This window comes from Diospyros lotus, chromosome 9 (genome assembly GCF_014633365.1).
Source record: "Diospyros lotus cultivar Yz01 chromosome 9, ASM1463336v1, whole genome shotgun sequence".
Classification (NCBI taxonomy): Eukaryota; Viridiplantae; Streptophyta; class Magnoliopsida; order Ericales; family Ebenaceae; genus Diospyros; species Diospyros lotus.
In genome coordinates, this window is record NC_068346.1 from 3,370,171 (window position 1) to 3,381,674 (window position 11,504).

Genomic DNA, 11,504 nt, shown 5'->3' on the forward strand with positions numbered 1-11,504 from the left:
TTGTTTCTTTTGAAGAATTCAAGGTAAGAACATGAATAAATGTAAAATTAAAACGATGATGATGATCTAATAGGTAGGGTTAAGTTCTTTTTACAGTTTCTTGCCAAGAAAGAGCAGAGCAGTGTCTTGGCAACAAGCACACTCGTGCACAACATACATATGTCCTACCTAATAACTGAACAAAGAGAGTAAGAAGGCCTACCCCTAACTGCTGCCTGCCACGTACTTAACCCTTTATATAGCTCTCTGCCTATACATATGCACAAAGCTGAAAGCTCCTCCACTGGTTTATTTTAAAATATGATGGACGGAAACACCAAGTGAGAATGCCACTTCTTAGACAATTTTTTGTCTTCAAATAAGCATTATTATTCCAGCCCAAGCTGGCAGGTACACAATAGCAGCGCACCACCACCAAGTCAAGTAACCATTCTGGCTTTTGTACATATCCAGCTGCAGAAAAGGAACACTCTACCTATGAGCAGATGTGTGTGGCATCGGATATGTCACATGCCCCATGTTCATTGGCGCCCCAGGAACCACTGATCCAGGAACCGGAACCGGAGCTCTGACGCCATATGCCATATGTGCCGCTGGAGGGGGGAGATTCACCGGAGTGCCAACAGCTGAAACAAACGATCCTACAGGTTGTCCTAGAGTTGGCGCGCCATAAACACCAACGCCTGGAGCAGCCGGGGTCTGGGGGGTTGATTTGTTAGATTTGCCAGGCGCAACTGCAACAGTACCATTCATTTGACCCGTGATGGGTCCCTGAGGAACTGAGACATCTCCGTTGTTGACACTAGTGATATCATGAATGCTTGATCGTCTCCTCTCTTTGTTCATAGAGTTCAAACGTATGAAGTACTTCTGCGCATGGCTCGCCACTTGAGTAGGCGTTCTGCTCACCACAAAGTTCCGGGATATACTTCGCCAATCACCTTTCCCATATTTATCCAGACCAAGAAGAAACAATCTGTATTTGTACAAGACAGCCAACAAAGTTACTGCTAAAACAAAATTGGGTTATCAGAAGAAAAATTTTAAGAACAAAAACTTCTCTGCTTCTCAGAAATTTGGGCGGCATTAGCACTTAAAATGAAGCCAGTATACCCAGTGCAATAGTAAAGTACTACAGTAGACTGTGGTAGATGACATCTTGAAACCATCCATTCAAGTTTCTTCACAATAGTAAACATGAATACATCCATTATCAATAAGCAAAACATATTGCCAGTATGATTGCAAGCATCAATGGTGGAAAAGCCGGGAATGCCAAATCAGGTAATAACAGAGATAATGACAACAATGTCTCAAGGAAAAGGTAAAATAATGGAGATTCTAATAAAGAATGAATTCGAATACTTGCAAATTGTTATGACCTAATACCTACTTTGGTATTGCACCTTAGAACACCAATAATAATAATAGCAGAACTGAAGCATGAAAAAAATATGCCTGGCTGACAATTCGTTTCTTATCCCCCCCCCGCCTCTGAAAAGAAAAAAAAAAGGGGGGGGGGGAAAGGATAGCCTCCAAAATGGCAAAACAAAAAATTCCACATAAGTGTTATCTTTGGTGGACTAAAAAATTCCACATAAGTGTTAATTTATATATCGGATTTCTTTCCTTGTCCTTTTGCCCTCCATTTTTCATCTGCATCAGTGGCACCTACGAATATCTTCATTTTGATCTCTTCACGCAATATTGTCCCTAAGGAGATAAATACCAAGATATATTTTTTCTACTCGTTTTGGGCTTAAAAATGTTATTTAAGTTAACACCCAAGCATTTGAACCAAAGTTCACACAGATGCCAAGTTCATCTCCAGCTTAAACTCAGCCCAAGCTCCAGGAACAGTTGATCATGTAGCCAAATAATGGCCTAAACTGAACTCAACAAGATTCAGCCCTATGAACAGGGTAAAGAAATTCAGAGGGAGATATGGGAAGCATGTCAACTTCTAAAGCATATACATTTTGGATTTCAATTGACTTTATAGTATAATCCAAAGATTAACCACACGAACATGCTACTGCAATTTGTTTCCTCTCTTCTTCTTCCTCAGTCTACTGCAATTTCTTTGCTAACCCACATCAAAGACCATACAAAATTTGTGAGAAACTCTTACGTATAACAAACAACATTATAGTCTTAGGGTTATGGATAAACTTGGTAATCAAGCTGGGATCCAGATAGTTCATCTTGATCCCAGGAAATGGGATTAAGGTGGCAGTGTGGGGCATGCCGTGTCTGTGTGCATTTGGGTAAATTACACTCTCCTCACCCCTAAGGTTTCATCCAGTTATGTGTACCCCCCCATATTCTAAAAATTACTCTGACCTCTCCTCCCCTGAATTTTCTGTAATTTTATTTTATAAAAACCTTCAAGGGTACCCCATGTAACATAAGTCTAACCTTTGGGGATAATCTAATATAACTTTTAAACAATAAGGGTAGTCAATGTAATTCCCTCTGCCCCCCTCTTCTCAATCCAAGGGTCTCAACGGAATCCCAAGAATGAGTCAAGGACCAAATTTTGTTCCCCTGATGCAACATAAAAATGGATGTCTATCATTGAATTGAGCAATAAATACTTCCAGCACAATTACAGAACAGAAAATATGTATGCTGTCTTCTTTGAATGTTTTTTAACTTTTCTAAATACACTAAAAGGATCTTTAGAATCTTTACAAAAGAAATCAGTGGTCAGAAAGCTCAAAACTCCGTCCCAGAAATACTTCTTTTGTTTTAGACAAGAAATTTCCAGAAGAAAAAGGAATCTTAAAGAAAAGAAAGCAAGCAGATCAGAAGCATTCTTTCTAAAGCTCGTGAGATCAGGGTAAACCATAAATTTGTGCCTGGATACAAACTTGCACATATCGAGTGCACTTACTAGTCACAATGACTGACATGAAAGTTGTAGATGAAAAGCTTCTATCCATCCCCAAATAGAAGAAACCTTATCAAGCAAGGTTTTCACCATTTCTCTTTCTGATATGGCCTTCAGTCTTTTCTTCTCTTTTTTTTTTTTTTTTTTTTTTTTGGGGGGGGGGGGGGGGTGGGGCGAAGGTAGACTTGGAAACCAAACATTTAGTGCATGAGAGATGTGCAACCAGCGGTGGATAGCAGCAGCAGCAGCTGACTACGTATTAGGGTTAGAGTTTTGTAGCATTAGTGGCTCCGATACCTTGTTTTGAGGAAAAGACAAAAGTGTAGAATTGTTTATTCATGTGTTAGATATATATATACAGCTCTACAAGGGAAAACTCAGGAAACCAAATAACTATGTACAACACCATAAAGCATGTACAACACTATAAAGCTAACATAGTTGACCAAGCCATGTCACGAAAAAGATAATATGGGATATAACTGATTTCTGTCAACAAGTGAGCCTCAACGAAAAAGAATAATTGTCTGTCTAAAACAACAACAACAGCATACCAAGCCCTAATCCCATAGGTGGAGTCGGGTAAAAGACCAGCTGTCTCAGACAACAAATTCTCCTAGGAAAACAAAATAATTATATGGCCTCAGCTGTATTACAAACAACTATCAATAGAACTATCTAAGCTCCAGACATGCTAATTGTTCACTTGGTCATTAGTAGCAAGTTTGTAACCCAGGAACAGTCAATTCCTAGCACTAAGTTTATATTGCAAAAAGAATGATGATAGGGTTTGTACAGGACCCAAATAGCTGGGACAAGGACTCCTCGGGCTGAGTTGATTACAATGTGAAACTAGTAACATATAAATCTAAACAAAACATACCAAATGCCAATCAAGTAAGAAAACAACACAACTAACAATTATGGGGAGGTATCCCAGATCAAACTAAGAAAATTCATTGCTAGATAAAACAGGTTAAAATACTATGAATCAATCCTCTCTAGAATGAACTTGAGAAATAAATACCATCCAATAATAGAAATTTAACAATGGGTGTAGAAAAACGTGTACAAGAAATATAGACTTTTAGGCAAAATATAGAGGCAGTTTTCCATACAATTATTTATTTCCTAAGTAGCAGTTTTTTCTGTGTAACTATCTCTATATGAACAGTTACTATTTGTGTGTAAATGTGCCCAATCTGAATAATAAAGTGAGAAGATTAAAAGTTCAAACTTCTTCAATGGGTATTGATTGAAATTTAACCAACACCCCCACCCCCCACATGAGAAGGTGGGGGCTCCTTTTTTTTTTTTTTTTTTTTTTCCGCCCGCGTGGGGGGGGGGGGGGGAGCTATATCAATCCAAGGGTCTCAACAGAATCCCAAAAACGAGTCAAGGACCAAATTTTTCCCCTGATGAACACAAAAATGGACTGTCTATCATTGAATTTAGCAATGAATATTTCCACCACAATCACAGAACAGAACATTATAATATGTATGCCATCTTCTACAAATGTTTTTTACTTTTCTTGATACACTGAAAGGATCTTCAGAATTTTTGCAAAAGAAATCAGCAGTCACAAAGCTCAAAACTCAGTCCTAGAAATACTTCTTTTGTTTTAGACAAGAAATTTCCAGAAGAAAAAGGAATCTTCAAGAAAAGAGAGCAGGCAGATCAGCAGCATTATTTCTAAATCTCTGAGATCAGGGTAAACCATAAATTTGTGCTTGGATACAAACTTGCACATATCAAGGAGTGCACTTGCTAGTCACAATGATTGACATGAAAGTTGTAGATGAAAAGCTTCTATCCATCCCCAAATAGAAGAAACCTTATCAAGCAGGGTTTTCACCATTTCTTGGAATCATAAACATACAATATATGTAGGTTTCTCTTTCCGAAGATGGCCTTCAGTCTTTTCTTCTCCTTTTATTTATTTATTTTTTTTTTTTTTTGGGGGGGGGGGGGGCAAAGGTAGACTTGAAAATTCCAATACAAATGGATGCTCAAGATGATCTTTTCCTATACGGAAAGTAGCCCACAATATAGTTCAAGTGCAATCAAACATTTAGGACATGAGAGACAGGTGCAACTGGCGGTGGATGGCGGCGGCTAAGGATTAGGGTTAGGGTTTTGTAGCATTAGTGCTCTGATACCATGTTTTGAGGAAAAGACAAGTGTAGAATTGTTTATTCATGTGTTAGGTATATATATAGACACACAGAGCACTACACGGTACAACTGAAGAAAGCAAATAACTATATACAACACTATAAAGCTAACATAGTTGACCAAGCCGTGTCGCAAAAAAGATAATATAAGATGTAACTGATTTCTATCAACAAGTGAGTCTCAAGGGAAAAGAATGACCATCTGTCTGAAACAACAACAGCAGCACACCAAGCCCTAATCCCACAGGTGGAGTCAGGTAAATGACCAGCTGTCTCAGAGAACAAATTCTCATAGGAGAAAAAATTGATTATATGACCTCAGCTGCATTACAAACTATCAATAGAACTATCTAAGCTCCAACATGCTAATCGTTAGCTTGGGCATTAGTTGCAAGTCTGTAACCCAGAAACAGTCAATTCCTAGCATTACATAGTTTACATTGCAAAAACATGCTGCAAAAGAATGATGACAAGGTTTGTGCAGGACCAAACTAGCTGGAACAAGGACTCCTCAGGCTGAGTTGATTACAATGTGAAACTAGTAACATATAAATCTAAACAAAACATACCAGATGCCAATCAAGATAACAACATAACTATCCCAGACCAAACTGAGAAAATTAATTGCTAGAATGCTAGCTAAAACATGTTAGAATACTACGAATCAATCCTCTCTAGAAAGAACTAGAGAAATAAATACCATCCAAGAATAGTAGGGCCTAGTAACAACATAATAGACAAATTTATCCTTTTCAAAGACAGGTGCAGCAAACACACTCATGCATACAAACACACAAAGAGAGAAGGAAAAAAGCAATAAAAACAGAGAAGTCTTTTGTTTCTCTTAGGAGAAGGTTTATCCTATTCACATTTTCCCTCATAGTTCAGTCAATCCAGGTACAAATGTAGTCTCTAGGGTGGATTTAATTGCCTTTTTGTAAGATTGAGCTAAAGATTTGAAGAAAACATCACTGCAGCAACAACTTGGAGACAGAGAAAAGCTATGCCAGCAAGCATAGGCTTTCAGAGAAAATTAGAAAAAATAATCATCAGAGAGATAGTTACACAGGAAGCTGTGGCACTAAAACAATTGCATTAACTGGAATTCAAATAAAATATTAGGACTAAACTCAAACGCATTTTAAAAAGTATATGTTGAGGCAAAGAATAATCCATGATTAACTTGTGCAAGAACACTGCATAGAATTTATGTAATCAAGACTCTAACCGACCAGCTTTTAGGGACAACAATCCAGGTGGGAATAAAAAATTAAAGTCAAGAGGATGAAGCATTATTCCAAGTTGAAGTATAGACAACTAGTCAATGTAATGCTTATAAAAAAAAAAATCTAAAAAGCAGCAATAACAAAAACTAATATGCTTTAAAACTTTATTTCTTATGGTAAATGAAGTCTATGAATCACAAACTGCAAGTGCAAATTCACCTGTGTTCATCCTCAGTCCAGGCAATTCCCTTGCGTCGCTCCTGATCAGATCTTGAAACTTTACCTCCATGATTTGATTCATTGCTAATATTCCCAAGTTGCCCACCTTTTTTGCCAGTTCCTTCCTCACCTGCATAGCTGGTAGAACCATCTGAACAGGAATTATAGCAAGGTAGAGGCACACAGCCAGACTCAATTTGGTTAATGTCATCAACTAAGAGCTCATAGTGCTCTTTAATCTCCTCTACGGATTTCCCTGGAACATCTTCCGCAATTTTCTCCCACCGATCTGAAGATTCCTCAGGATATGTTGCCAGGGCGTTCTCAAATGCCTTGTCCTGCTCCCTGCTCCATGAGGAGCTACTGCCTGTTTCATTAGATGTCATATCCCCTTGGTTGATTTTGCTATCAAGTGTTCCAGCCACAAGAGGAAGAAGCAACGGAGGACTTAGAAAATATTGCAAAATCTAAAGTGAAATAGCCACAGCCTCAACCCTGAAATTCTCCAGAATCACTCTTGAAAATTGGATCTGCATTATTATCACAAGGAGCATCAGTGACAACCAACTAATTGGCAGGTTGGAATGGAATTAGTGATGAAATGTATCAGACCAAAGAGGAAACAGGAAAGAAACAGCCAGCCCCCAAGAAATAGTCAAGTGAGCTGCACCAGAGACTAGCTCCAATAACTATCCAAGAAACCTGATGAAGAGAAGAAGAACAAGAAGAAGAAGAAGAAGAATCTGATGATTTCTACGGTTGTTTGCTTTCCAATTCAAAGTAGGACACTTGCAAAATGCTGACCTATTGATGAAGAAAAGCAAGCCGGTTCAGTTAGGGCATGAGAAATATCTGCACTCCATAAAAGCGTAAGAAGCAATAAATGGCCGAGTATAACAAGAAGAAAAAGAAATCAATATTAGTACAACGGTGAATACCAATTTGATGGTATTTAGGGTTTTGGACTGTGAGATGGGAAGAGACTACAATACAAACAATGAAGACCCAGATGTCTGAAAAAGAAAAAAGAAAATACCAGAAAAAAATAATAATAATAACCGGAAGTCATTGTTGATGATAACAACAGTTTTCACAGCACAGGCCCACAGGAGAAAAGAAAGGGAAAGGGGCCATATTTGGTGAATAAATACAAGGGTCCCAAATAACCAAACTTGATTTAATTTTATACAGTGGCAGCCTGTACATTCTTTGTTCTCTTCTGTGATTAATTAGAAAGTAAAAAACAGCACCAACTCAGCCAACAATGAAAATGGAGAATAAGAAGAAAGAAAGCAATAACGCCCACCATCAGCAGAAGACGCCTCATAACCAACAACATAGTTAAAAAGATCGAATAATTTAAGATTTGTAATTTTTTGCCAAAATTAGAGAGACAATTACTATATATGATCAATTATTCTTCTTTCCCCCAAAACTAATTTGCACTCAGTAAGAAAAGCCCTCATCTCAAGAAAGAAAATGCAAGGTTTCTGATCTTTTTTTCAGCCACCAGCCACGCACGAAATGTAGAAGACGACCCATTGAACTGTTCTTGTTTTTCTACCCTCAAGTGAAAACCCATCTCAGATTTATTCCCCAGCCATTTAATCATGTGAAAGCGACCGGAGTAAGCACGAAAACACCATAAATTTAACTTTAATTGCACCTTGCGGAAGTACTATCAAGATTTTGACTGTCCAATTGCAGCGTACTTGCAGGGAAACAAAAATCAAACCTTGCTACTGCCGTATCTTCTTATCAATCCTTCTTCAGCTGAATAATAATCTGTGGATTTTTCATCGGCAAGAGACGACAACTTGAATTACCAAATAGGGCAGTGAATTGCTGCAGGACTGCCTATCAGTCCCAAAACACCACCAATTAACCCTAAGAAATCTAAAGTTTGGGTACCCAGAAGCAAGAAGCACGAATCAACACCCACACACCCCCCCCCCCCCCCCCCCCCCCCAAAAAAAAAAAAAAACAGACACCCACCAAAATGATTAAAAAATATGTGTATTTGCCCCAAAACTGAGGCAAAAAATTACAGAGATGATGTCGATGGGTTATCCTAAAATATCATCCGCCCACAATTACAAACAACTACTTGCAGAAGGGAGACGGTGACAGCTGGGCTGATGATGATGTCCCAAAAGGGCAGCCTCCAATACCAAGTTGCGCTCATGGGAACTGGAATCCGCTATTACTCATTAATATCTGACACCTAATATACATATATATATATATACACACACAAAAATACATACATTCATGTATATTTGTATGTACGTGAAATGTAAGTAGCCGATGAACAGAAGAAAAAGAAAAAAAGCCTCTTTCTTTACCTTTATTTATATGCCAAATCTGGGAGCGCTTTGAATTCGATAGAAAACAACAAATCTTGGAGTGTGGATGTCAGGATTAGGATAAGATAACAATTTGCAGTTGCAGGAATTTTAAATTCAAAAACGAAAGGGAAAATCGGCCGTGTAGTTATGTGAAGTCCAAATTAGATACCAAATCCTGCTCTTTTATTTATTCCATCTCTTTTCCTTTTGCTTTTGGTTTGATTTTCTTGATTTCCAAACAGTTGACGTAGTCGCCGATGACAAAATACACAAACTTTGACGCACTCAATATAACAACCCGAAGCAGAAAACATTTGAGACTTGCCCATTTGGATTCCAACCAAGGGCACCCATGTGTCGCCAAGTATACCTTAAAACAATGCTAAAGCAGCAGCTATCACAGATAAATTTGATGAAGTGCACTCCACAACACTTCTGAAAAATTATAATGTTATTCTCATATTTAAATATTTTTGTGTCTCATTCTCCAATATCCCCACCTCTCTTTAGTTTTTCGCCTCTAAACATTCGTTGGAAGTCATGATACTGGTTCGACAAATTTTCTAAAAATTAGTAGAACATAAAAATTTATAATATTATTCTCATATTTATATATTTTTGTGTCTCATCCTCTCTCATTTCCACCTCTTTCTTTTTCGCCTCTAAACATTTGTTGGAAGTTATCATGCTGATGCGACAACTTTTCTAAAAATTAGTAGAACATGAAAAATTATAATATTATTCTCATATTTATATCTTTTTATGTTCCATTCTTCCTCATCTGCACCTCTCTTTCTTTTGAACTTTAAACATTCGTCGAAAGTCATCATGCTGGTTCGACGAGTTCTCTAACAACAATAACTCTTCTCTCTCTTTTGTTTGTCTTTTGACATTTTAAATTTAAAACATATAATAATTCATAAAAATGTCATTATTTCAAATCATTATTGTTATTTAAAATAATGAATAAAGTTTTTCATCTAGCATCTAAAATAAAATTTCATAATCAATATCTCTTTCTCTAAACTTTGTTCAAATAAATTCTTATGATATAGATTTGATTCACCTGATCGTAAATAGTTTTATTTTTTAATTAAATAAATAATTTAAGATTTTTAATAAAATTAACAATCATCACTTAAAGAAAAAACGTGTTTCACAATAACCAACCTTGAGAGAATTATGTACACTTTCAACAAATTTCATGGAACTTACCTAAACAATCAATAAAAAATTAAATTGCAAAAGTAGACTTTCTCTCTTCTATCCCTATTCTCTCACACTATATTTAGAATCATATTCTCTACTCTCTCTCTCACATATATTTAATTCCCTCCCCCCCCCCCCCCCCCCCCGCGCCCCTATTTTCTCTCTTCTCTACAATAAGTATTAAATAAGTCAGTTGGCATTGACTAACTAGACCTGCTATAGCAAGCCGGTTGCGTCACTTGGCCTCTTTTAAATAAATAAATAAATAATTACAACACATTTGGCCTCTTTAAAATAAAAAATAAATAAAAATTACGCATTTTAAAAAAACTTTAATAAATCATCACTGTGAATTAACAATGTCATTCTTTACAATAATTAAAATTTTGAAGCTAATAATATATTTGATATTTACTTATTTAATTATTACTCATTAAAACTTTATTATTTATTATTTCCTCATATCTAAATCATATATTCTTTACAAAACTATACTACCTTAAATATTAGATTATCGATCGGAGAGTAGTGTAGTTTTTTTATAAGCATTTTTAGCGTGGGAGATGTTAAAAGAGGTTTGATCATGCAAAATCAATAAATTTGATGAATGAATATACATATTTTTCGGGTCACTTCTTATGGACTGAACTCGATCCAGTAAGTCGGCTCAATCTCCTGAAACCCAATGGACCTAAAATCGAGCTCGTCAGAATAAGGTCACATGATACTAAGACCGTGGAACCAAGCGAGCTCCCAGTGATGTTTCAAACTCATTGGCTTAACTATTCAGTTCGCATAACAATAAAATCGCAGAACAACCGGAAGCATGAGTCCATCTATTTTACCTGAGGCAGACCAGATTCTTGATAATGCGGAATTCACTCCTGATTTTATAAAATTGATAAGGACACTTTGTCCGCCGTGATATTATCCTTCCATTAATGGATTTTATATAAATTGTAAACACCCCACACTATAAATATAGATCAAAAACCATTATATAGGAATGATGGACAATAATGACATATTCTTACTCTATCAGAATAACTAGAGAACAGTCGTGGACTATATATCATTCTGACCGAACCTCGTTAAAATTTCTCTGTGTGTGACTTATTATTTGTTTTCATTTGTTCCTCCACTTTACATTTGTGCTCATTTTTCTCGTTACAAGTCTACGAATCACGGTCGACCAATTCCGAAAATTAACAAGATTTATAATTTAAAATTCAAAATTTTAAAAATATCAACCCTCAAATGGTTGGAAATTTATTTAAAACTTTGTAAATAAATATAAATTTGTTTGAAATATTTTTATTTATATTTAATAAATTATAAATACTTCCTAAAAATTATTTTCTTAATTTATATAAGCTAACTCATTTTACCCAATAATCTAGTCCCACTGACACCAAGGGTACCTTAATACGTG

General features: G+C 36.4%; 1 protein-coding gene across 7 annotated transcripts; it reads right to left on the reverse strand.

Annotated features, from left to right (window-relative positions):
* Positions 1 to 42: 42 nt before the first annotated feature.
* On the reverse strand, positions 43 to 8,465 carry LOC127809189 (transcription factor SRM1). Of its 7 annotated transcripts, none has more exons than XM_052347943.1 (5): positions 8,251 to 8,465; positions 7,320 to 7,367; positions 7,128 to 7,217; positions 6,516 to 7,045; positions 43 to 976 (listed from the first exon to the last, which is right to left on the reverse strand). In XM_052347943.1, exons 4-5 carry the CDS (start codon positions 6,899 to 6,901, stop codon positions 472 to 474), a joined length of 891 nt encoding a protein of 296 aa, XP_052203903.1. In that variant the 5' UTR covers positions 6,902 to 7,045; positions 7,128 to 7,217; positions 7,320 to 7,367; positions 8,251 to 8,465; the 3' UTR covers positions 43 to 471. The 7 variants fall into 7 exon arrangements, with proteins under 7 accessions (XP_052203903.1, XP_052203904.1, XP_052203902.1 ...); XM_052347944.1 differs by lacking the exon at positions 8,251 to 8,465 and adding an exon at positions 7,454 to 7,526; XM_052347942.1 differs by lacking the exon at positions 7,320 to 7,367 and having other exon boundaries at positions 7,128 to 7,319.
* Between the last annotated feature and the right edge of the window lie 3,039 nt (positions 8,466 to 11,504).

Excerpts from the sequence above, each read along its gene's own strand:
- LOC127809189 (XM_052347947.1), bottom strand. The coding sequence starts at position 6,901 with ATGACATCTAATGAAACAGGCAGTAGCTCCTCATGGAGCAGGGAGCAG. Across the intron at positions 977-6,515 it reads TGGACTGAGGATGAACACAG|ATTGTTTCTTCTTGGTCTGG; the intron begins GTGAATTTGCAC and ends GTACAAATACAG.